The sequence below is a fragment of the Bombus terrestris genome, chromosome 12 (assembly GCF_910591885.1).
Source record: "Bombus terrestris chromosome 12, iyBomTerr1.2, whole genome shotgun sequence".
NCBI classification, from domain to species: Eukaryota; Metazoa; Arthropoda; class Insecta; order Hymenoptera; family Apidae; genus Bombus; species Bombus terrestris.
Genome location: NC_063280.1, coordinates 8,837,873 through 8,862,885, shown reverse-complemented (window position 1 = coordinate 8,862,885; position 25,013 = coordinate 8,837,873). Strand labels below are relative to the sequence as shown.

The 25,013-nt window shown below is 36.0% G+C and overlaps 3 protein-coding genes and 1 long non-coding RNA gene across 9 annotated transcripts in view; 1 reads left to right on the top strand and 3 right to left on the bottom strand.

Moving 5' to 3' along the window:
* The window catches only part of LOC100649703 (lutropin-choriogonadotropic hormone receptor), a 40,991-nt gene extending 23,386 nt beyond the window's left edge, over positions 1–17,605 (bottom strand). For all 4 annotated transcript variants that reach the window (XR_007225957.1, XR_001099222.3, XM_003399705.4 and 1 more), the window contains exon 1: positions 16,143–17,605. Coding sequence is in view for 2 of the 4 variants with exons in the window: in XM_003399705.4 (XP_003399753.1) it covers positions 16,143–16,378 (236 nt within the window). In the remaining 2 variants the exon portion in view is untranslated. The remainder of the gene's footprint in view (positions 1–16,142) is intronic.
* On the bottom strand, positions 12,755–15,688 carry LOC110119765. The gene is made up of 2 exons (XR_002308263.2): positions 13,624–15,688; positions 12,755–13,563 (listed from the first exon to the last, which is right to left on the bottom strand). It is a non-coding gene; the product is annotated as an uncharacterized LOC110119765 (long non-coding RNA).
* Positions 17,606–17,739: 134 nt separating the features above from the next.
* LOC100648876 (DNA topoisomerase 3-beta-1) lies at positions 17,740–21,798 on the bottom strand. Of its 2 annotated transcripts, XM_012314934.3 has the most exons (14): positions 21,456–21,798; positions 21,172–21,314; positions 20,893–21,087; positions 20,651–20,818; positions 20,449–20,577; positions 20,229–20,347; positions 19,944–20,144; positions 19,670–19,874; positions 19,406–19,588; positions 19,121–19,330; positions 18,835–19,052; positions 18,527–18,751; positions 18,168–18,429; positions 17,740–18,066 (listed from the first exon to the last, which is right to left on the bottom strand). In XM_012314934.3, exons 1-14 carry the CDS (start codon positions 21,544–21,546, stop codon positions 17,860–17,862), a joined length of 2,556 nt encoding a protein of 851 aa, XP_012170324.1. In that variant the 5' UTR covers positions 21,547–21,798; the 3' UTR covers positions 17,740–17,859. The 2 variants fall into 2 exon arrangements, with proteins under 2 accessions (XP_012170324.1, XP_048266888.1); XM_048410931.1 differs by lacking the exon at positions 21,456–21,798 and having other exon boundaries at positions 20,893–21,083; positions 21,172–21,310.
* Positions 21,799–21,919: 121 nt separating this feature from the next.
* LOC100651258 (charged multivesicular body protein 2a) lies at positions 21,920–24,825 on the top strand. 2 transcript variants are annotated; one of them, XM_048410951.1, is made up of 5 exons: positions 21,920–22,003; positions 22,883–23,081; positions 23,147–23,322; positions 23,409–23,543; positions 23,641–24,825. In XM_048410951.1, the coding sequence occupies exons 2-5, from the start codon at positions 22,914–22,916 to the stop codon at positions 23,843–23,845; spliced, it is 684 nt and encodes a 227-aa protein (XP_048266908.1). In that variant the 5' UTR covers positions 21,920–22,003; positions 22,883–22,913; the 3' UTR covers positions 23,846–24,825. The 2 variants fall into 2 exon arrangements, with proteins under 2 accessions (XP_048266908.1, XP_003399765.3); XM_003399717.4 differs by lacking the exon at positions 21,920–22,003 and adding an exon at positions 22,247–22,656.
* Positions 24,826–25,013: the final 188 nt, after the last annotated feature.

The window sequence follows — 25,013 nt, the reverse complement described above, 5'->3', positions numbered from 1 at the left end:
TTACAGTGGCAAGTGGGACGATCTATGCAGTGATGAAAAGTTGAATTTTACGATAATTCACAACTGGGACAGACTAACAACAGAGCTACCAAAATCTTCCAAAATCGGTAAGAACCACCGGTGTTTAGAAAATACGTAATAATCGAATATTTTTATATTTATCGATCTATTACTTTCTTAGAAAAGGAATTCCACGGTACGTAGTACGTTTTTATTATACGAAATTATTATACATCTGGCACAGTGATCGCTAAACGAGGCTTGGCACGTTTATAGAATCGCAGAACCAGTCATTTTCACTGGTATGGTGGTCGTAGCGTCAGCATCGCGATCGATGCGGAATTTTCCTGATGATCGACACCGTTGCATCGAACGATATGTAAAAAATTCTAAGAAAGCGTGGGAAGTTGTACAAAACGAGGTCGTGTGGCGGCACTCGACTCGGTCGACGATTATGGAAGAAAAGCAATTTTTGTCGAATTTCGAGTTTCAATTTTTAATCGTCTAACGTCTAATCGTAACGATACCATTCGTCGGTTGATGAATCTTCGAGGCTGATCTCCTAACGCTAACTTGTTCGCATCGTGTTGCTTCGAAGTCTCCGATATTTACAAGCGGATGAAAAATCGCGATAATTATTATTCACCTGTCTGCGAAGAGAGACGTTACAACCTTGTAAAAAGATTATTTATACGATGTGGATGAATCATGTGGCCCGGTAAGTAGCAATGACGTGGCATTGGAAGTTTTCACGGGCGAAAGCCAAAACTCATTAACGTCGCCTCGCGTTAATTTTTCGTCGACGACAGTTGATAGGCATCGATCGATACGTTTCTTTCGTGAACGCAGGATCGACGATCGTTTTTCTTCTCCCTCGCTTACCTCGCTGATCAATCTCAAACTCAATGTCAAACGTACCACGGCAGAGGGAAATACTTAAAAGTCCAATTAATTTAACCGAGAGAAAGGAAAAGGGAGGAAGAAAATTCTCTTTTCCCCTCCTTATCGAACAGCGAACTCTCAAATTGCATCGAACGTGCTACGATGGAACGATACTTAGAAACGCTGCCTATCTGCTTTAACAAAAGAGAAAGGAGCGAAAGATTGAAAGAAAGAAGGGCAGCGATAGCTCGGAATAGGAAATAAAAAATCGTTTAACTCAAACCTGATTCAAACTCTAAAGATCTTACGTTTCATTCTGGACGACCCTAGACGTGAAGAGGGGAGAGCTTACTCGTGCAAACGATCGTTTGATATTCCAGTCACGCTCTCACCGCTGGTATTTGAATCACTTTGTTACTGTCCGAGAAAGTTTCAATCCGGGACCCTTAAATAAGCACGCCACTTCGCCCTTTTATTAAAGAGAAAGAAACGCTGTCTCATTTTTAATCCTTTTGTTACTAAAGATGACTATAGTCGATCAACTTCGTGCTTTGTACGAAGTATAATCGTAGTCGTTCGGTGTTGTGCGATCGCTGTGCAATAAAGACGAGTACGATGATTTAATGTGGGCGATTCATAATATACTGGAGCTGACTATTGTTATTCAACCATGCGCTTTCACTGCATAAAAAAATGATCGTGAATTGTATATTCAGTCTCGAGTGTATCTTGTATAATGAAGATGACCGTAATCATTTAACAAAGTCGATTCGTATTATAGCGGAGCTGACTATTCTTATTCAACCAGGTGCTTTCACTGCATAAAAAGATGATTAAAGGCATTCAATGTCGAGTGTATCTTGTATAATAAAGATGATTGTAATCATTTAACACGGTCGATTCGTAATATACCGGAGCTGACTATTGTAGTTCAACCGCGTGCTTTCGCTGCATAAAAATATCGTTATAGTCGTTCGGTTTTCAGTGGTTGTCGTATAACGAAGATGACGGTAATCATTCGATACATATGATTCGCGATATACTAGAGGTGACTATAGTCAGCCAACTTTGTACTTTCGTTGTGTATAAAAGGCGATTATAGTCACTGCGCTACGCGTCTAAATATTTCAGAATATATATCGGTCACAACGAAAGGGCTAATCGTTCGCGAATCGACGACTAGTCGGTCAATCGAAATAAATAAAAAGAAATGCCCACTAATATTCAGATTATTTATTATTATGGCCAGATGGTCGATAGACGAGCGTAAACATCTAAAAGGAACGGTGAAGGACTATTAATCACGCCGGTCACGTCCATGACGTGGATCGCGTGTACATGACGTTATTGTGAAAGTAATTCCAGCGGCCGTTGCCAAATTCGACCCATTTACCTCCACGGAAAAGGAATATTTTTTAAAGAAATTTTATTACGATCCCCCGTATAAATTTCGCCTCTCGGATACAACGAGATACGAATTTTTTTATTGCCTGCTCTCATCTCCATTGCTCATATTGTAAAGCGGCACGAATACGTATATCGCGAGGGGAAAGTAAAAGCTGAGTCTCGAGATTATTGTTTCTTCGATTACAGTCACTCGCGCGCTTCGTTGGGCAAGCGGAGAACGAGAGTTTGCTCGATCGACACTCTAACGAACTGGAAGGATATTTTATTCGTTGTTTCATGGGAGAAGCAGTTCGTCAAACGAGCGACGTCTTCTATATTCTGTTACAACGTGTTCTTTCATTTTATTTCGTTTCATTTCATTTTATTAGATACGAAACTTTTGTTATATTGTACTCACAATCTTCCTTCTTCTTTTATGTGATCGAATCTCTTTTATTTTCATTACGAGTCTCGTATCCCATAGCTCGCGTGTTATTCGTGTTCTTATGATTTAAATTTTAATGATTTCCTCTTAATAATTCTTCATACCGAAGAATTTATCCTTCTTTTCCTTTTCTTTCCTTTCCTTTTCCTTTCTTTTCCTTTCTTTTCCTTTTCTTTTCCTTTCCTTTCCTTTTCTTTTCCTTTTCTTTCCTTTTCTTTTCCTTTCTTTTCCTTTTCTTTCCTTTTCTTTTCCTTTCTTTTCCTTTCTTTATCTACAATTGCATATCGTAATTGCATATATTTTCATTCAGTTTGTTATTCTTAACTATTTATCTAGAATGTTATTTAAACAAATTTAGTGGGTTTACGTAACGAGTATTTAATCGCAAAGATGTTGATGAAATTAGGTCAACCGTAAGTGGAGTAGAGATTATGTAAAACTATGATAAGTAAAATTGCTTCGAGTTATATTAACTGAAAATTTCTCAGAAAGTTACGCAATTCCTAAGATCGGTAAGAGATTTCTCATTTGTCGATTGTACTCGAACCTCGAGTGGTTTGGTAGCGTAGCGACTAAATTCGTCGAAACACTGCTCGACGATACGTTATTTACCAATCAATTAAAGATCACGTACGTCCACGCCGATATCTACTCGTCACTAAATTAAATATCACGTACGTACAGCGTACGTGGACAGTATTGACCTATATAATCAATTCCAGAACTCAAATGTCGGACAACATAAGGTTGGAAACTCAATATACCCTGAAACATATACTACCATGCATACTTATAGACATTGCCGTTGAATCAAGTTGACGATATCGCATCGAGACCGACCAACCAAACTAAATAACGAAAGTCTGAGTATCAAGAGATAGCAAAATTTTGAATACAATTACCTACAATACCTTTAAACGAGATCATTGAAACATTACACATTACTGAAACAACATATTTACGATCGTAAAGAAATCTTTTCAGCTTCTCAAAGCTAAACTATCTTGAAGAGGCGCATGTAACGATAGGAAGATATTTTTTCGAGATATTCAGGAATTATTCTCTTTACGCCATTTCTGGACACGATTTTTCATTCTCAGTGCAAAGGAACCAACGTCGAAGAATGCACTTGGTTCGAAAGAATCCTCGTACCATGCGTCTCTCTTCTTTCTCTTCCTCTGCAAGATTGCTTTCGGCTAACGAAAATTTCGTTACCGTATCTGCTTCCAATCGCACGTCGCAGCTTGGCATTGATAGTGGCCACGTAAATTTTACAGCAGAGGTTCGGTCGTTATTCGCGAAAGCGCTACGAAACCTTCTACTCGTAGCGATACAACCAAGGACGAGGGAACGTTGGTGGAAAACTAAGGCCAGCTTGATAGCGGTGTAAGTGGTAATTTCGCCCTGTGACGCAAAACCCACGGAATTATAAATACATCAAATTTTAACAGGTAAAAATGAAAACGTAAAGTAGACCTGCTTCTTGATCCGGTAAAAGTGAATTGAAATTATTTGAAATTATTCGCGCCGCTATCAATGCCAAGCAGCGACGTGCACGTTGTAACGCGATGTGTTTGTCAGTGCACGCGCGTAGGAAACACGAACGGCCAAGGAATTTCTTCTTAGAGGAATTCTGCGCTCTCTCTCTCTCTTTCTCTGCCTGTCGACGTTTTACTTTTGATATTGTCGCGCTACAAATACCTTAATGAATGAACGCGATCCTACGAGAGTGAATTTCCTTCGAAATCGAGCGTTCTGCGCCAGATTCCATCGGGGTGACGAGTCGCGATATAGGTCAGAGCGAACGTCGTCTCTGGTTATCGAGATTCCATCGTGCACGAGAGAAAAACGGGGTAAAAGCGAAGGAAAAAAGAAACCAGAAGAAAGAAAGAGACGAAGAGAAACAAAGAGGGCAGAGAGAGAAAGAAAAATTGCAAGACCGCGAGAAACGCGCGCAGACGTTTGCCAAATGAATTTTCGTTTCGCTTTGAAGCTTGTCACCCTTGATAAAACGGTCGGGGAGAGAGGGATCGATCCCGACGAGAAAGAATCTCGGCGTGTTGAGCGACTCTCGGACGATCGAGAGCCGGTAATCCGGAAATATTCGTGTCACATCTGTACCGGATACATCACTTTTCTTGGGTCACGCTCGCTGCGCTCGAAACGCGACTTCTCCCTGATGATTGCCCACCGGTGTCGGTGTTTTCCGTTCGATCGCTGCCGCTATTCATAAAGATTATTTTCTCCCGGATATTCTTGGAGACTATCAGCTGAATGAACTTTGGAAAATTTCCTCCTTTATTCTTCGCGTATCGTCGTATTTAAGAGGAGATCCCAAGTCTTCGATCGGAGAAGATTCGAGAAGAGGTCGAGAAGAAATTGCGGAGGAGTTTTGGCGACATTTTTCTCGCTTTTGTCCCATCTTCTGGTGTTTGTGAAAATTTTGCCATGTTTAATTTGTAAACTGGAATTTAATTTGTAAATTGGATGCTTCGGTCGCGCAATATTTTTTCTGTTTCCCATTGTTTCCACGGCTAATGTTGTCCTCTCTGCGAATATACGTTTAATCAATTACCACGAAGTTAATGGTAACGCGACTTTGGAACGGGACGATTCCTACTAATACGAGATGCACGTACGCCTGTTCGATTTACATATTTTCGTATTTCGCTTACACAAGTACCGCGCAGAACGAGCTAATAATAATGCGAAAAATCCCTGCGACGTTCCACTGCGAGCCAAAGCACATTCTCATGTAAAATAGCTAAAAATGGTAATTTCATATTTCAGGACCACTGCCCTGTAAAGAACAGAGAATTCGACTTATCGCGTTTCTCCTCCACAGTCTTTGCCTCTCACTAAACTTCTCCTAATTCTACGGCGCTGCAATCTTCATCTATCAACGTCGAATGTCGCGATTATTCGCAATTAACGAAACGTCGACAGAAATGTATCTTCGTCGTGGGCAATCGTCGAACAACGAACTGTTTCCTACAAACTCGATGAATATTCCACGACGAAAGAATCGAGAAACTACCCCGGATTATCCGTGGGATTGCGTGTTGTTGCAAACGAACACGTTCGGCCAATTAGCGAACCCTCGCAGCCTCCTATCGAGGAAACGGGTCTCCGTCTTCGGGTCCAATTTTAGGCGAACGAGCTGTTGACCCGAAACGTTGCGCGAGATTCGTTTCCGCGTCGTGAATCGACGCGAACTCCACGACCTGGAGCAGCCACTTGAGCGTGAAAGTCGTTGGCGAATAAAAAGTTGTCGCCGGCGTGAAAATACATGTGCAACGCGAGAATTCTAACGACCAACTAACCGGAAACGGCGAGTACCATTTTTCCTTCTTTCATTCTTCTATTTTTTGCTGCGTATTCCTTTAACTTTTTCCTTTAACGTTCGCTCACGTTCTTAATATCAGCTCGATCATCAACTTGATATCCTTATTCCTATTGTTATAACTCGATAAATATTATGCGTGAGATTTCGCAAAGTTACAAGTTACTGGATGTGCAGAGCGAATTTTGGAAATTGATCGACTGGTAGAGAACCGTGTTCTTCGTTCGTTTCTACTAGGAAACCTTCTATCTGCTTGTACAAGTCCTTTAATCCGAGTATTTTATTGACCGGATACCTACATAGCTGCTGCAAGAGAAATGCTCAATGTTACGGTACGAGAGTTAGTATGGTTAATTGAACAATTTTGGTTACTTGTAATAGCCATTACGAACGATTAACATTTTTCAAAATCATCGATTACGGATAATTGTTATCGACGAGGGAAATTTAATTTTAGTTACCGATATAAAAGAATTTTGTATTTTTTGGTTGCCGGTAACCATTATCGATGACAAATATTTTTCCTGCACACATTCGGCTATTGTCGATTGTTGTTAACGTTACTCGAAATTAGTATATATACTTATTTACAATATAGAAAGAATTAACTATGAAACTTGTATATTTTATCGAGCAACAAGATGCTATGAAAATAAATGAAAAGAAGAATAAAGTGAAAAATATTGTCGTATAGTGTTCGTAGTAAAAATATTGTACTAAACTATATTTCTGATTTTATCCTTTCTTTTGTATATCTTCATAGCGATTTTTTGCTCAATAAAATAGACAAGTTTTTCTGTGTTGTCGACAAATACCGATTATCAGTACCCTTAACGACGATCGACGTATTGTACATCGAACGTAGTCAGAAAAAATGTTTGTCGTCGATATTGGTCAGCGGTAACCGGAGACAAATTCTTCGCCATCGATAGTGGTTATCGGTAACAAAAACAAAATCCGGGCCATCGATAATGGTCACTGGAAAGCAGAAAAAATTCCGCTCATTTATATCGATTACTGGCAACCGAAATGAAATTCCTGTCGTCGATAACGTTTATTGATAGCCAAAAAACATTTTAATCGTTCATAATGGTTATCCGCAATCGGAACAGTCGAAAATTACTATTTTTTGGAAAGTTTCTTTCAGATTCATCGATAATTAGTTTTCATTTAGATGAAATTAAATTTCTACCGAACCACACGCTCTAAAAATGTTTAAAGCAACTGTTACTTCGGATCTCGGTCGTTGACAAGTAAGAGCGCATTTATTTCCCAAACAACAATAAATATAAATAAATAAAAATATACAGGGTGGTAACTGATGGTACAAGCGGAAAGGAGGTGATTCTACGCGAAAAAAGAAGTCGAAAATGTAGAATAAAAATTTTTCGTTTGAGGCTTGGTTATCGAGAAAATCGACTTTGAATTTTCGCTCGGTACGCGTGCACTTTATCGCGTCTCGTTATAACGGATCTCACTGTAGATCGTTGTCTCGATGGATATTATCGCAGTATAAGTTTGTTTTTGCTGTAACGGAAAATTAGGAATACATAACGAAATAATACGAAGTAATCATAAAGTTTATTATTGCAAAAATTGCTGAAAATGTTGCCCATTCTGTCGAACACATACTTCTGCTCTTCTAATTAAATTTCTATGAACACTTTCTAACGTATTCGATTGTTTTAAAGTATCAAAGGCTACAATAATCTTTTCTTTCAATTGCTCGCAACTTGCGATTTCTCCAGAATAGACAATTGATTTAATATAGCTCCATAAATAAAAGTCAAGCGGAGTTAAGTCAGGAGAGCGTGGTGGCAAAGTTATTGCCCCAGTACGACCAATCCAGCCAAAGTCGATTTTCTCGAAAACAAAGCCTCAAACGAAAAATTTTTATTCTATATTTTCGATTTCTTTTTTCGCGTAGAATCACCCCCTTTCCGCTTGTACCACCAGTTACCAACCACCCTGTATATAACGTACATACACGATGTTTCAGAATACGTAATCAGCAAGAAGAAGGTAAGTATGGGTTGGCAACTAAGTGATCGCGGATTTTGACAATACCATTTAATGACAAAATCCGCAATCACTTAGTTGCCGACCCAATAACTCTACATGCAAAGGTAAGCGACGAAAGGAAGAAAACGAAGAGCGCAGTTTTAACTTTAAATAAACAATGTGAAATTTTACACAAGCACAAGAATTCCTAGCGACTCGGTGGAAGCGTATCCTTCATCTATCGCGCGTTACATAAAGCAACGAACTTGGACAAGCATCGTAACTATGAGAATTGTATTGAGCAGCTAATAAGCGGCAAGCAAACGACGGATAACGCTGGACAAGTTTCCCAAACAGATATCGCATAGTTTACAAAAGTTGGTAAGAAACGCACAAACATCAGAATGCTTTGCGATGAACCGACGATGAAGATTTCTCATCCTCTGTGCAACGTTCTCAGCCGATTTTTCTTACGAGAAATTGCAATTGCCGAAGCGAACGTGGCAAGCGTATTCCGCTGTTCTAATAAGAAAATCACGTAAAACGAAATGTGTAACAGTTACATTACGAACGAGACGATCCGCACAAATGTCTCTCCCCTTTTGTAACTCGTCCGAGCTTCTTATTTACCTTCCATTAGTCGGCCAAAGAAAGAAAAAGGAAGAGAAAAAGAAGAACGGAAGCGGAAAGAGAAAGAGGAAAGGAAAAGTGAAAAGAAGAAAGAGGAGCGCGTTATAATTAGAACGAACAGCGCTACTAAATGGGAGTAATTAACGGAGCAAAAGATCCACGTCCGTTCGACGAAAGGATGAATGAAACGGCATTGCCTTCGACGCTGTGCTTTTCGAACCTGCTTCTCATTTTCTATAAATATTTCTCATCGATGTAAAAGCGCGCACTGCGGCGGCGTATACCGAGCGCGCTCTCTCTTTCTCTCTTTTAAAAACGGCGCTAATTTATTTTTCGTGCAGCGCGAACGAGATTAATCGGCGCCTAACTGCACGCCGAGATATCGGTCGTTGAAAGAGCCGATGTAGAACCGTCTTTACGTAATAAATGGAGCAACTGTTGATCGCGGAACGATTGCCAGCCAGAGGGTTTTTCCCTCGTTGGAAATTTATGTAACACTTTTCTCTCCCTCTCTCTCTCTCTCTCTCTCTTTTGCAAGTTTTTCTTGATCTTCACAGTTACCAGTTATTCCGGTGACAAATTGCGAAATCGATTATTCGAAGATTTAAGAGAAACGTTTGGCTGGTCGGTGCTTACGCGGTGGAGATTTTGCATTTGGAGTTTTCACGGGGACGAAGGATGGGGAAAGATACCGTGGACAGTGAAATTTTATTGGATCCACCGACGAGTTTGTTCGACTCTTTTCGGTGTATGGAAGAGCGTAAAAGTCGCTTAAGGACTGGATTCTAGAGGTTCGTAGCTGAGAGACACAGATTGAGAGAAATGGGATGAGGAAACGACGATTCGTTGATCAGGTCGATTTTATGTGAAAGTAAAGACTACGCCCTTAACGTGCACTTTGAGGAATTTCTGCTCTATCAGCTTCTAGCTCCTCTGATTGTCCATAGAAGTTTCACAAAAGATGATTCGATTGACAGATTGCTTAAAAAACCCCACGCGTAAATTACAGAACTTTAAAGAACTTTGCGAATTAATTAGAACTTTGCCAGGAACTGGAACGTAATGCCAAAGCCCGGCGTAAGAACAATGAATTATTAACAAGGGAGCGTATACTCGCGCACAGTGCTATAGCGTACAAACGTACAGACGCCTTGGCGGATAAATTTTAGGATAACGAAACGAAATAAACTAGAGGATACAAAGTTAATGCAACGGTCCTTAACTGGTAATCCGCAGACGCCAGTGGAGCCACAAAGACCTCGCACGCGAAATACCGTCGCATTATTCGAGTAGAAGATATTTCGTACACGTGTTTATTTATTTGTACGTATTATAATATAAATTTTTCCTCTTCAAATTTCAAGCTTCTTAAGCTTCGAGTGCACGCAGTCTTTTTTTATATTTTTTGCTGTTTAATAAAATGCCTGAAAATATTCGTCAGATGATATCGCCATGGAGCAATCTTTAACACTAACGCTTTACTTGATTTTTTAAGATTTTTTAAGATTTATGCGAAATGAGATTTAAAGAAGAATACGAGGAAAATGAAAATGGCCAGGATACATCTGGTCATAATACAAAAATACGATGCACGGTTAAAAGACGTGATCTTTGTATTTTCTTTATGACAACTGCAGCAATAGAATGGCTGTATCAGAGCTAGATACAAAAATAGGTATGGCACTGTCTCTCTGTCGATTTACCCACTGCTGACAATCAATAATTGGCGATAATTTCCAGCTCTGGTTTCCTAGGTACAGCGCGAATTAATCTCGACGACCTCCGTCGATTAATCAACCACGATTCCACAGACGAAGGAAGATAAATTGCTTGACTTTTCAAGGGGCCTCTTCTCTGTGCTATCGCGCCTTCTATTCCTCTGGTCTTTTTCTGCAACCGACTTCCTTGGTGAAAAGAAAAAAAAGCAGGGGGAAAGAAAAGAAGAATATCGCGAAATTGAAAGAAGATCAAATCACTGTGAAGAAAGTTACGGTCGTAGGAAGAAGAAGTACGGCAGTGGAAGAAAAAATCATGGCGAAAGGAAGGAATCTTCGGAAACTTTTTAGAGAAGGAAAGTTGTTTCGTTAAAACGAAAAAAGAAGGAAAATAGGAAAGGGAAAGACGATGGCAAAAAGGTTGCTTAGAAATTTTATTTTAGAAAATTCCTCGTCGCTGTTCGTGAAAAGGGGAGACGCGATAAAAAGTGCTGGAGGAAACAGGTGACTTTAGACACTCGTTTCGCCCGCGGGAAAAACTCCTAATGAACTAATCCTGTCTCTCCGGTAACGCTATGCCTGGAGAAAACTTCTTTCGCTTTTTACCTTTGTAGAGGAAACTTTTATAAAAACGGTCTTAAACAAAACCAAAGAGAGAGAGAGGGAGAGAGATTCACCGAGACTCGGTCTAAAACGAAGATCTCATCGTGGTAAGTCACATGGGAAATTCTACTCCGCTAGAAAAAAACGAAATTCAAAACGAAAGTTGAAAACAAATATAATGGTACACTATGTTCCGCGAGAAGAACTTCAAGGAAACAAGAATATACATCTCGAAGAAAGCGAAGAATAGGAAAATATTCTTCAGCACACTATCTTGAACCTATCGAATTTCTAACTTGACAGCGGATTTTTATGCAAATCCACGTTTTTAAGAATATAATTAAACAGACAGAAACTCGGTAGAAGATTGTTTCATCAATCAACTAATACAGAAAGCGTCGTACTTCTGGTATTTCATATATTTTCTCACGTTGTGTAGATTTTCTACAATGATGCACTATCAAATTTCCCATAAATGTATGAAACTCTATTAATCATGGTCTATTAATAAACATTCGAACCTAAGATACACGATGTTAAGTACAAATAAGAAAATATACGTTAGAACCCTGTACAATGATTTTATACGGTGATGCTATGTAATATAATAGCGGTGGCTAACATTAGATCGTCCCAAAAGTTTCTTTCATTGTGTAACACATGTAATTTTCGAAAATATTGGGCAAACGCGGACAGATAGACGAAAGAACAAATCGTAGACGAACGAATACCGTTTGATTCTCGTAAAAATTCGTATTTGGAGAAGAATGCGAATTTCGCAGCCCCTTTTTTAATTTGGCCACGACTTCCTCTTTGTAGAGCACACAAACGAAAATGTTGGTCGAACGAACGTGGACGAACCGTAGAATATCCCTTAGCTTTTGCAAGAATTCGCACTTGGTGAATGCCGAGTTCGGTTGGTGCCGACTCCTCGTTTCCTCGATTCCTCGCCGTTTCCTTGATCCTAAACCGCGATCTATAAAATATCGACTGTCTTCGAGTCGAGAAGGATCAACGTCTAGCTATGTAGGTCGGTGATCATCAGCCGTACTTGTACGGATTATACTTCATACCTTTTGCCTTTAGAAGATGCTATCCCGCGCCTTTGATGCCTCGTTCCTGTATTCTTGGAAGCGTTCGTCATTGTACCGTGCGATTTCATTTTTATGGCTCTCCACCGGGACGACGTTTTTAATGCTCCACGCTACTGCTTTTCTTCCTCTCCTCTCTTTCCCTTTTCCTCTCGCTCACTCTCTCTCTCTCTCTCTCTCTCTCTTGTTTATATTTCTCCTTCGCTTTATCTTGCCTCCTAAAGACAGACTTTTATGGCTAGAGCACTCGTTGCCTCGATGCATTATGACGACAAGTATACGATGCACGGTGTATTCAGCTATATAATTAGGTTGAATTTATACCATTACTAAAGTTTTACTAGCTTTTTTTCACAAGATCATCAAACGTCGTTATGTCACACCTGCGGTGACTCGCCAAGGTATTGCGACATTTAGCCAAGGAAAATCTTGATGTACATATTGTATAAAACGCTTTGATATTTCACTGACCCTATAACGAGGCACGAAGATGCTGATTAGGTATACAATTTGAAACATTTCTCAAAATCTATATATATATACATATATGTATATGTATGTATGTAGAATAAAGAAATAAGAAACGTGACTTATCAATGATAAGTTATCGTGTTCCTGCTTCGTGGTCTAAGTATGAAAGTAACGACCAGGCTGCAGATATTTGTGCAAATTCTATATTTACATCTTTACGGATATTATTGAAAAACTATAATATGGATAAAAAATTGTTTTATCCATTAAATATGTATATATGAAGAACGCTATACGTACTAACACTTTTCTACGTGTCTGCATTACGTTATGTGCATTCTGTGCATTTGTGTATCTCCAAATTGTCCATGAACGCATGAAAAACTGCAGTCAAGTGGTAACATTCGTGCTTTCAAGAAAACGTAAACAAACTCTCTACATAGCTTAATATTTACGATTTGACTAAATTTAGATCGTAAAATTATTAGAATAGTAAAAGAGTTTTTAACAAAACGAGTATCAAAGAATCATTCTCCTGTGATAAAATATAGTATAGTATATATAGTAAAAGATATAGTATAGTAGATATAGTATAAGAACATTAAGCATCACGATGATTTAATAACGTTATAATTCATTTTCGCTGAGATTCCATAATAGATTGAAATTATTGTAGCCTTATTTGTTTGCCGTGTAGCCGTCTAAGTTATTCCGCGATCACACGCAACTCGCGAACCTAACTTCGCGTGACCGATGAGAAGCATACACGGCATAAAGCTTTAATTTAGCTAATGCAATTGTCCGATTAAGAAACTTCCCTGAACCGCTTTACTTTCCACTTTTTCGATCGACCGATATTATCTTTGAATAACATAATCGCTACAAGCCTGTTGAAAGCCCTTTCCCTCGATCGTGTTGATTGGAGATTTAACGTCATCCCGATGTTCGTTGCTGGGAATTCTTATTCTCGCAGGTTTTCATCCTGACAGTGATTTTCTGCAAAGTAGTTTACCGTACCGGGAATTTTATATTAGATTTCTGACGAAGTGCATTTACCTTGTCCTGATTTTCCTTGCATCTTTACTTCTGCACAGTTCCATTTTTATTATTTTATCTTCTGCCGTATCTTAAAAGTTTGATGAAATCTCTGAATTCAACTTAATTTTATTCTATACACGATTTACCTAGAAAACAAATTACTACTAAACACAATATATAGAGATAGAGTAGAAAAAGTTACTTGATCGATTAATTAGAGGTTAAATGTTAAAAATTCGTTTATAATTTACAAAGAGTAGGAAAGAAAAATATAGGTCAAGAATTATGAATTACTAGAATTACTAGAATCTTAAGTAATATTGGTCGGCAGTAAATAATGATTTTTAGTTCTTGGATCAAAGATTTAGTAAACACATAGTAGATAAGAGTCGGTTATTTTGATGGTAACGTAATTTACGATGCACTCTATAAAATCGACATTTTAGTGCGCTATTTCCTGCACAGTTATATTTTCTTCCACTTCCGGTGGCGTTCTAGGTCAGCTTGCAGCCAGTTCCATTACAATTTTAATTTACTTATCTTTCTCAGAAATATCTTCCACGAACATTTCGATAATACTCAATAGCCACAATTAGATTCAGTCTACGAAAATACTACTTCTGTAAATGTCTCAAAGGAATCTCAAATGAACAGTTTCAATAATGGAAGTAATAATTGTAATATGGAAGTATGGAAGCAATAACGATCGAACAGACGAAACGGAAATAGACTCGCGTAGTAGTATGCAGCGTAGCAAGTCAGACGAACAGACGTTTCCGACTGTACACACGGAAAACTACGGCCAACTTGTCCCGAAGAATACTTTCGGATGGAATCCAGGCCAGAAAAAAGTTCCAATTACCTCGTTGTTCGTTTTTCTCTCGCTTCCTGCGCGCAACCAAACTGCAAATGTCACTTTTTTCATTCTTTCGTTTCTGATCGCCTTGTACGAATCCCATCCGTATTCAAAGATGCGATTAATTTTCTCAATTATGCCTCATATAGAAACGTGTCATTTCAGATTAACAGGTTAATATAAAATTATAAGAATATGTTGTATGCATAGTACAAGTGCAGATAAGTACTAGATGCGACGACAATGGCGACATCTCTATTTTAAGCGCCGAGAGTAAAAAGGAAAAATTAATAACGACACATGACGGTTGGCAAATTGTTGTTTTGAAACTTGATACTAGCTGCACGAAAACACGTGAATAAAGGGAGTGGTTTCGAGAAGAGAGTGGAGTTGGAAAGATACGTTTTAGTTTTGACAGATAGTTTGGACATTTGAATAATTGCGCGCTTCTCGACCAGTCACGTGGTAATTGTTTCAAAGTACATTCGTATAACCTATATTTTCATTTAACTTATTTCAATTTATCATAATTCAACTTACTATATTAGATTACTAAAGTTTGGGTAATTAATTTAATTTTATACCTTGCATTCTCCGTGATAGATATTAATCATATAATTGCGTAAAGTTAGAAATTCTAAAATTGATCTAATATTAAATTGTTACGATTCCAAAGGACCCAATGATATCAATTAATATCAGTTTCTAAACGTGGATTTTAAATTAAAGTCTTTAAATCGCTACTGGCAATTACTCAAAATGTTAACGCGTCAAGGTCTCAGCGCCTCATCCGATGTCAAACCTTTCAAACTCTCAAGGCAAAAGTTCGAAGGACCTCCGTGCAACCGCGCGACCGCACTGCTCGAAAAGCCGCGCGAACGAAAGAGACGCAACGAAAAAGGAAACAACAGCGAAACACGATCTTGGAAGCATCGTTCGAGTTCGATACGCTTGGAAATATATCGTTGTCAAAATAATGATACGCGAGAAGACATGCCGCAATAGCGTATTTGCGTCGAAAACCTGGTTAAGAGCAGATTTCATATAATATCGCTTCCTTTGTAAATTTATCTGAACAAAGGAGATTATTTATTAACAACTAGAATAACGACTTAATTCGTCTTCTTCGGTTAACAAATTAAGCATATAAATGACCATAAATTATAAATTGATTGAACGAATAAAAATTAAAACATACATTTTTTTATAAGAAAGTTGCGTCATCCATTATAGTTATTTTACGGCGAAATAATAACCTAAATGTGATTTACGTAAAAAAATGTCTTTCAACTTTTCAATGCAAATACCCGTACAGTGACTTACGAAAGTGTATAAACATTTACCATAGTAAAACTTTCATATATGTATTACGTGTGTTATATAAATACTTTTATGACCGTTGCAAAATATATGCTTGTATTAAATATCTTATGGTTTCTATGTAGATTTTCAAACTTGTTTCAAATTTGTCCAATATAACACACGCAATATACACATAACAACTCTCTATGATTAAGTATTCAAATACTTTCACTAACGACCGTATTTAGTCTCGAAGTCAAATGGCAATACAGTTTTGATCTGAAAGTGGTTGACAAGGTACCGAATTTTGAAATTGCTCCTTCGCAAAACTCTTATATTTCTTTTATTCATATGCCATGTGTATTGTGTATATACTCACAGTTTAGTAAGATTGACTGTGGATGGAAGTACAGTGACATCGAGAGGCTCCAGGATGGACAGGAATCCAGCCCCGCGGCAGGAGAACTCCCGTCCGTCGGCAGTGACGTTGCAAGATTCCAGGAGACCGGGTCCACTAGAGGAACCTGGCTGTTCCTCGGCGGAGCAAATCCGGCAGAGGAACATCGCCAATATGACAGCAGCAGTGGTGATGCCGCGGCTGGACTGCGTGCACATGCCGGCCAGCTTCTACTAGGCTTCTCTTCCTTCCTTCTGCCGGAGTCGCCGCGCCCAGGACACGTTTCACTTCACTGCATTATATTTGTCAGACTGCATTATTACATTTATCACATCGGGACCACGATCCCCTCGACGCGCGAAAAGACGAACACAACGACACGGCATACAGAGAAGCGTAAGTACGCGCGGCGTGTTGAGGAGCTTACGTTAGTTGTGTTTAAGCTCGCGAAACGGATAACACGCGCGAACACTTGCCCCAGGACCAAATTACAAACGACTAAACCGTACAACACGGCGTACGTTTACCGACTGACAGCGCGAGTACGTGCGTAACTGAACCAATCCGCCCTCTTGTTGGAAGCGCTTCCCCCACCATCGCCGCGCTCGCCGCCTCGAGCCAATCAACTTTCTCCGTAAAATGCCGCTACCGATACTGTTCGAGTTGTAATAGACTCGCGGCAATCGGCACTTCGTGATCTCCCGTATATAGAGATCCGATCGATTTTCTTCTTTTATTTCGTCTCTTTTAGATTCAGGGTGATTGAGTAGCCGATTGAGAATGTCTCGATGGTCGGATGTTGACCTGGTGATGGCAGAATAGAAAGAGGAAGACCGTATACCGCGTAGTATTTCTTCGGTGAATATATAATTAGTAGGTCGGGGATTTATATGCATTTATATATAAAAGCGCACTTAACGCGTTAAAGATTTTATCAAATACGTAAATAATATTAATAAATGGATTTAATAGCTTTAAAGAAAAAAAAGAAGTTACGTTGTACGTATTTCTTTCCGCCGAATATGATAAATAATGTTTGAAGAATGAAATTTAAATTATATACATCCGAATAAAATCAAATATAAAAGGGTTAGCTGTTATCAAACGATAAGATACAATACGTGAGTATGGGCAATAGATATTATAAATTGCGAAATTTGAAAATGTTTATAGATGAAAGCATAATTTCGTTCAATGCTTTTTTTTAATAATCTTTACGTACTTCTTGTACATTATTTTTGTATTTTCTATATAATAATTTATTTTGTTTCTGATTTTTTACTAAAGACTTATAAAAAATGTATGGTATGCCCTCTCTACGTTATACATCAAAACATGCAGCGATAGCAATCGATAATTTCAATTAGTTTCCCTCCATGGATAAATAAAATGTCTAAAAAGTTTTTAACATTCAATAACACGAATATATATATATATTTTTTTTTCATAAGAACATAAATTTTTACTCTCGTAATATCTGTTATCCAAAACATAATACTGTTGTGTGATAATGTAAATCATATCGTATTTGTAAAATGCGTAAAGATTATAACAAAAAAGTAACATGATATATGAGTCATTGAGGTAGTAAATAGAGTTCGATTTATTTTCGGGATATATCGCAATAGCGAAAGTGTCAAAGTGTGAATAGGAAGGGATTAGTGTCATCTATGTACTCTTCATTTACAAATGAAATCAATTATACAAAATACGCAGCCAATTGTGCCATCTTATCTTTCGGTGGACGGGGTTTACCCCGACTACGACCTTTAGCGTGACCACGGCCACGAGTTGTAACCGGTTTTGAGGCGACTGCACGATGCTTTTCCACGAGAGCCATGAAAGCTGGTGTGCAAAAAACGCAACCAGTCATCTCCGTAGCTTCATTGGGAAGCTTGCTTTTTTCCTATCATTTAAACAAAAAAAAAAAAAATTCATTTTAATATTCTTCGAATATAAATGACTTTTCCAATTAGAATGTAACGTTTAAGGTTTATTGCTCTTTACCTGCTTATACTCTACGGTAACTAATTGAGCCCCACAGTCGCACACCTCCGTATCAACCGTCACTTTGTGGGCATTTTCGAATAAATGAATAATAACGTCACAACGATTGCACACAAGTTTCCATTTTGGTGCAGCCGAAGGATCGAGGACGAGTATACCAGCATTACACTCTAAACAACTCGATAAACCATTAGAATTCATGCCATGTGGACAGGTCGGGTGTGTGCAAGAATTGCAACCACTCATTCCCTTTTTCATATCTCTGGAATTCATGATTCATGCAATAGTTAGTACGTATTTAAACAATACGAGATTGAATGTGTTCTCTATATCCTATCTGTTCGCAAGAATAAAATTACCTAAATGGAGGATTATTGTAACAATATGGACAAAATGTATAACTTTTTCCCCGTGCACCAGTGGACCATGAGAGCAATTCGAAGTCGTCTAATGGGCACTTTAATTCTTTATAAATTCGAATATTCCCGTTTTGTGGGAGATTGTACGTTTCGTTACAATGTGCGCAGTGCATTCTCGACGGTTTTGTTTGTATATATTTCATGTAACGTCGACACTTTCCACATCTGAATACAGGAAAGTATTGTCAATAAAAGAAAAGAATAAATATTTAGGTAATCATATATATTTACTGGAACGTAAAATATACCTGGAATGAGCTTTTCCTGACGCAGAAAGAGGAGAAAATGAAACTTCAAACAACTGATCCATCGCTTCGATACTTTTTACAAAATAATGAAATTTTTGTTTGAAAATTTCAACGGTATGTTGTAACACAGCGTGAAAGTCTGCTCTACCTAAAGCTATTAGATTTAACTGCTCCTCTACTGCGGATCTCATAGTAGGTAGAACTAGCTCAGGATCTATCTAATATTAATACAAACATATTACTAGAAGTAACTTATTATTCCTCATATATGTAAAAAGCTACATACTTTTTGATATCCGTGAACTAACACAATTCCTAAAGATGTCGGAACTAATTTTCTACCAGTTGTTACATTAACATAATTTCGCATACATATATTGTTTATGTGTACTGGAATAGAGGCATCAGTTCCAATACCGTGTTTTTCCATAAGTGATATTAATTCAGATTCTGTCAAATAATCTGGTGGTTGTGTATAACATTCGACTAACTTCATCTACAAAAATTATAAAACACAATTATAAATTATTTGATTAAAGTATTTTCACTCTCCATTTTCTACATTTACTACCTCTTGTATATTAACTTTTTCACCAGGTGTAAATTTGGGTAAAGTATCGTTGCTTCCAAGTGCTTGCCATGTAAGTATGTTAGTATATCCAGGATCTATTGAACTATGACCATTCGCCATAAACATTTCCATTCCTATTTCGAATTTAACTGTGGTACTCAAGTATTTACAATCGTGAGCCAGCTGCAAGATATTAAATATTTAAGCCCTCTAAAGTAAATAAAAATTGATATATAAGATATTCAATTAGCAATACATATTTACCGTGGCTATAAAATGTCGAGTTATATAATCATATAATCTCCATGTATCACCATCGAGATCGTTTCGAGTAGCATGTTTCATTGGAGTAATGGGAGGATGGTCTCCAACATTGAGCCCTTTCTTCGGTCTATTAATGCCTGTTGCTAATATTTTACGAACTTGATCGCCCCAATCAGGATTGTTCTGCTGTTGCTTCAATGCTGCACTAAATATAGATACTTTTGCATATATATAAGTAAAATATAAATAAATTTTGAAGTTGCTTTTGACTTACAGCAAATCGAAATTTTCTGGGTATAATGTTGTCTCAGTTCGAGGATAACTTATGTATCCTTGAGTATAAAGACGTTCTGCAATCTGCATAGCGTGATGGGGACCCATTCCTAAACCCGAACTTGCTATTCTCATTAACTCTACTGTATTTAAAGCTATAGGTCGCGATTTCGTCTTTTCTGTACTTTCTACGCTTATAACCCTATAATAATTAATTGGATAAACATCGTTACATTATCTTAATATTAACACGAAATATTCGTACATACAAATATCTAAAACTTACGTTGCTTGGTCATACTCTTTCACGTGACTCAGAAACATATTTGCTATCTCCTTGTCAAAAGATCGCACGCGGCTCCAACTCAAAATAATGTCTTGGCCATCGGATGTTTTAACTGTAACCTTCAATACATTCAAGTTTATCTTCTTCCTCAGAAGAATTATATTCTGACATATAAGGGAAAGTTATAAGCCAAGATAAGACACTTATTTTAATACTATACCTGTAGAACCCAGTAAGGATCTGGCTTGAATGTTTGAATTTCATCATGCCTTTGCACACAAAATCCTAATGTTGGTGTTTGACAAGGACCATAGGAAATAAGAGACACATCTAAATCTCCATATTTACCCTATGAAAAGAAAAAGGAAATATTAAATTAATATATAATATGAACAGTAAAAACTGCTTCAATATCATTCTACCTGAAAAAATTTTGTCTGGAACCTCGTAAAAGCACAACCAATTCGTAGATCTATCTCTTGTCGAGCATCAACACTCTTTGCTTCATTTTCATTTGGCCTTACCAGGTTTGCCAATGCAGCTTTTATGTCCTTTTCTGTAATAGCAGAAAATCTTGCTCTCCAAATATCCTATAACAAATATAAAATTTATAAAATTTCATTAAATTAATATGAATAATTAGATTAAAATTAAGCAAACTTACATTTGGATTTAGTCTCTTATTCATTCCTTGCTGAACTGCATGTATAACTTCAAAACAGATATTTTCACCTTCTTTGTCACAATCTAGCCATAATATTAAATAATCACAATGAGCTCCTTCCTTAGCCAAGAGAAAAGGAATTTTCAATCTAGGAACTGCTTCCTTCTTTTCAGTTGGGCATGAAAATAACTCTGCCTTAAACATAACAAGTAGTACGTTACTAATACAATAAAATAATATAATAAAATAGAATGGCAAGACTAAAAATTTTTTACTTACAGGATCAACCTTGTCCCAGTTATTATATTTGCCAATAAAATCTAATGTCATAACATGACCAAAGACAGAGGTCATTTTAAAATTTATATTTTCAGACCTGAATTGACCTATCCATTCGTGTATTGAACAAGATCCATTTAAACCTAAATTTTTTTGTTATTAAAAAGTGTAATATGAAATACAGGTATCTATGAATTATGGTATCGAAAATTTTATCTTTTTAATTTAAAATATTTATCATAAAATTGTATCTATGTATTAAATTTCAAAAAAACATAACCTACCTTTTCGAGATGTACACCGACCATTACTTAAAATATTGGCTAACGAAGCTGCCAAAGATGGTTTTTCAGCCACCATTAAAGCCGTCTTCATTTTTGTAGAATATTTTATCTCTAAACTTGGTTTTACAAGAAAATATTATTAACTTTAACTAAGAGATTCTGACATCATACGTTTGGAGGTACAAATATGCGATACTGTACGCATGACATGATATTTATTTCAAAATATTTTGATAGTTGTTACATTATGTTTTAAGTTAACTATTTTTATTTTATAACTTCGTTTCTTTTCAGTTAGAAATAAAGTTGCGGTTTCTAAACAATAATTAAGATAAAGGTATAAGTAAACCTATAATAATACATTTTTTATAATGTAAAGTGAAGTTATCAACGCAACATGTACATGATCAGTGATCAGGTATCATCTCATTTAGCTACGCCATCCTGTATATTTTTCAACTTCATTACTTTATGAAACAGTTTAACTCGATTAATTGTAAACTTGGAATTTGTTCACATTAGAAGAGATAATTAATTATATTGATACAGTATGTTTCACGAATTAGAATAAAACTACTTAAAACAATTTTAAAACTATTAAAGTACCAAGGAAAATTTCATAATTTTTCCTAAATAAATTTTTAATTTTGCACAATCTTTAAATACCATATATTTTATTTTTGATTAAAAAAAATTAATTTACAATTTCCAGTATTATTAGTAAAATGCAAGGATAAAAATAAAAAATTCCTTTATGATAACATTAATAATTATCAAATTAACATTTTAAAGTCAGTCTTGTAAGTTGTATGCGGTTATATTTTAATGTACGAAGATTGTTTACATATATTTGTAATTCTATGGTATCGTTACGAAGGGAAGTGCTGTAGTAAATTCCATATAACCATATTCATACGATATTCGTGCGATGTATCATGATAACGTTATATTATCTCTTATACTTTAAGAAAAACTAAAATGTCAAAGTCAAAATGATCTGTAATACACAGTTATATACAGTAGTATTTGTAACAATATTTGACCTGTGACTGATTATTTTGTGACTCATTCAGTCTGTCAAATCAAATTGCTGATCTTGATATAAACTTCCTAACCTATAAAACGTCATTTTCAAACGATCAAGCATTTTATTATAATTTTCTTTATTCATATCTTCCGAGATAATCTCTAATATAATTAGGTAATTTTTGCATTAAAAGCTGTTGTCTTATAAGATAAATATTAATATATTTTCTCTCTATGTCTATATATAATCGATTCTTTGAAAGTTAATCATCTTCTATCAATTATTTCTGTAATTATGTCTTTTTTTCTCAAATATTAATTATTTTTATTTTTGCTCAAAGGTAATCATAACCTTCTTTAAACTTTCATTATGATTTATGCATCAATATTAATTTTAATAGGTGAAGTTGCTATAGCATTTCTACTTTAATCATGGAGTGGTTATTTGGGAAACGTATTACTCCTGAGGAGATGCTCAGGAAAAATCAGAGAGCTTTAAACAAAGCTATGCGGGATCTTGACAGAGAGAGAATGAGGATGGAACAACAAGAAAAAAAGATTATTGTGGATATAAAGAAACTTGCTAAAGATGGGCAAATGGTAACCTGATCTTGTTTGAAATTATTTTGTATACTATTGGGTGATATTTATTTACTGTTTGATAGGATGCAGTGAAGATTATGGCTAAAGATCTTGTAAGAACTAGACGTTATGTGAAAAAATTTATGTTGATGAAAGCAAATATCCAAGCAGTTTCTTTAAAGATTCAAACATTGCGTTCACAAAACACAATGGCACAAGCAATGAAGGGAGTCACAAGAGCTATGCAAAATATGAACAAGTGAGTACTTGCCCTGTTCATTTAAAATTAGAATTAGAAAGAATTTTTTATTGCTTGCTATACATGAAAATTATATGATTGTACAGACAATTAAATCTTCCTCAAATACAAAAAATATTACAAGAGTTTGAAAAGCAGTCAGAAATAATGGATATGAAAGAGGAAATTATGAATGATGCTATTGATGACGCAATGGAAGATGAGGGTGATGAAGAGGAAAGGTATTTTTGCAATTTCTAAATAAAAATATTTATATCTCTAAAAAGTATTGACTTTTGTTCATTGAATATTTCAATTGTATTTATACTGTTTATACAGTGATGCCATTGTGTCGCAAGTTTTGGACGAATTAGGTCTTCAATTGACAGATCAATTGTCAGGTTTACCTCAAGCATCCGGTTCATTAAATGTAGCAAATTCCAAGCAACCAGTTGCGACTGCGACAGGGAATGACGAAGGTGGAAATTTGACAGATGCGGATGCAGATCTGCAAGCTAGGCTTGAAAATTTAAGACGTGAATAAGAACACGCTTCTATATAGATGAAAAATGTATAAAAGATGTAAAGGAAAGAATTGGTTTTATAAGCATTAATTTTAGGATTGCTTTACGATTTTAGTTAGAGATATGAATGTTTCATCATAGCACTTGTTTTCCAATCCGTTCACTCAGATAATCGATTTATAAAATATAAAAAGAATGTTATATTTTTATCGCTTAAAACAATTATGAATTCATGAAATATGAATAATGAAAAAACAGAGGCATATAACTTCGTTATGCATTAATCTGTGTTGTTACTTTTTTATAAAAAAAAGAAGAAAATGAAAGAACTTTAAGATGGTATCTTGAAGTTTCTGTGCATATTTTATTTGCACAGGATAATTTTGTAAAGTGGATAACTTATATTTAAAATGCTTATCAAATATATTATGATAAGATACTTACTTATTATATTTTGATAAATACATGTACATAGATTTACTTGAGAAATTTGTAATTTACGTACATGTACATATACGCTTTCATTTTTTTTTTTTTTTAGGAAATATTGTACACTTACTGTAAAAGTAAATAAGGGAAATATGTTAGCATTTTTTATATGAAAAAAACAGCATATAAATTATATGCTCGCATATTCAAAAGGTTCACTGCTTTTATCAAAACTTAATCTTTCAGTGCCTCATAATATATCTACTTTTGATAATTATGTAATAGTAAAAATTATATATTGTTTACAGTCATAATAACCGTATTAATAAAATTTACTTATAAATTGTATTAACTACAACAACGTAATCTGTATTATGTATTAACAAATTTGTTGATAGAAATGCAGTGAAACAAGATTGTGCAATGATGTATTAAATATATGGATAACACAGACACATACACGTGTGTATATATATATATACACATACAGTAAATCACTTAATAATGAAAATATTATTAACAACAATGAAAACTATTAGTAATTATGAATAAACGAAAGACATAATTAAAATGCATTCTTTAATACCTTGCTGATATAAGTAATTAAACATATTATAACTTACCTCTAAAAACTACTGTTAAAGACAACCGATCAGAGAGATTGAAAACAGTCAATTTTAAATAAATTAAAACAATTTGGCAAATTAAACTAAGTTAAAGCAATTAAAATAATTTTTCTGAATTACTACTGAAAATATT

What these genes read in the sequence shown, in the direction of transcription:
- LOC100648876 (XM_012314934.3), bottom strand. Translation starts at nt 21,546, where the DNA reads ATGAAGACGGCTTTAATGGTGGCTGAAAAACCATCTTTGGCAGCTTCG. An exon ending in ATAAGAGACTAAATCCAAAT is followed by an intron (nt 20,819 to 20,892) that starts GTAAGTTTGCTT and finishes TATTTGTTATAG; the next exon opens with GATATTTGGAGAGCAAGATT. An exon ending in TCCAGACAAAATTTTTTCAG is followed by an intron (nt 20,578 to 20,650) that starts GTAGAATGATAT and finishes TTCTTTTCATAG; the next exon opens with GGTAAATATGGAGATTTAGA.
- LOC100651258 (XM_048410951.1), top strand. Translation starts at nt 22,914, where the DNA reads ATGGAGTGGTTATTTGGGAAACGTATTACTCCTGAGGAGATGCTCAGG. An exon ending in TTGCTAAAGATGGGCAAATG is followed by an intron (nt 23,082 to 23,146) that starts GTAACCTGATCT and finishes ACTGTTTGATAG; the next exon opens with GATGCAGTGAAGATTATGGC. An exon ending in GAGGGTGATGAAGAGGAAAG is followed by an intron (nt 23,544 to 23,640) that starts GTATTTTTGCAA and finishes CTGTTTATACAG; the next exon opens with TGATGCCATTGTGTCGCAAG.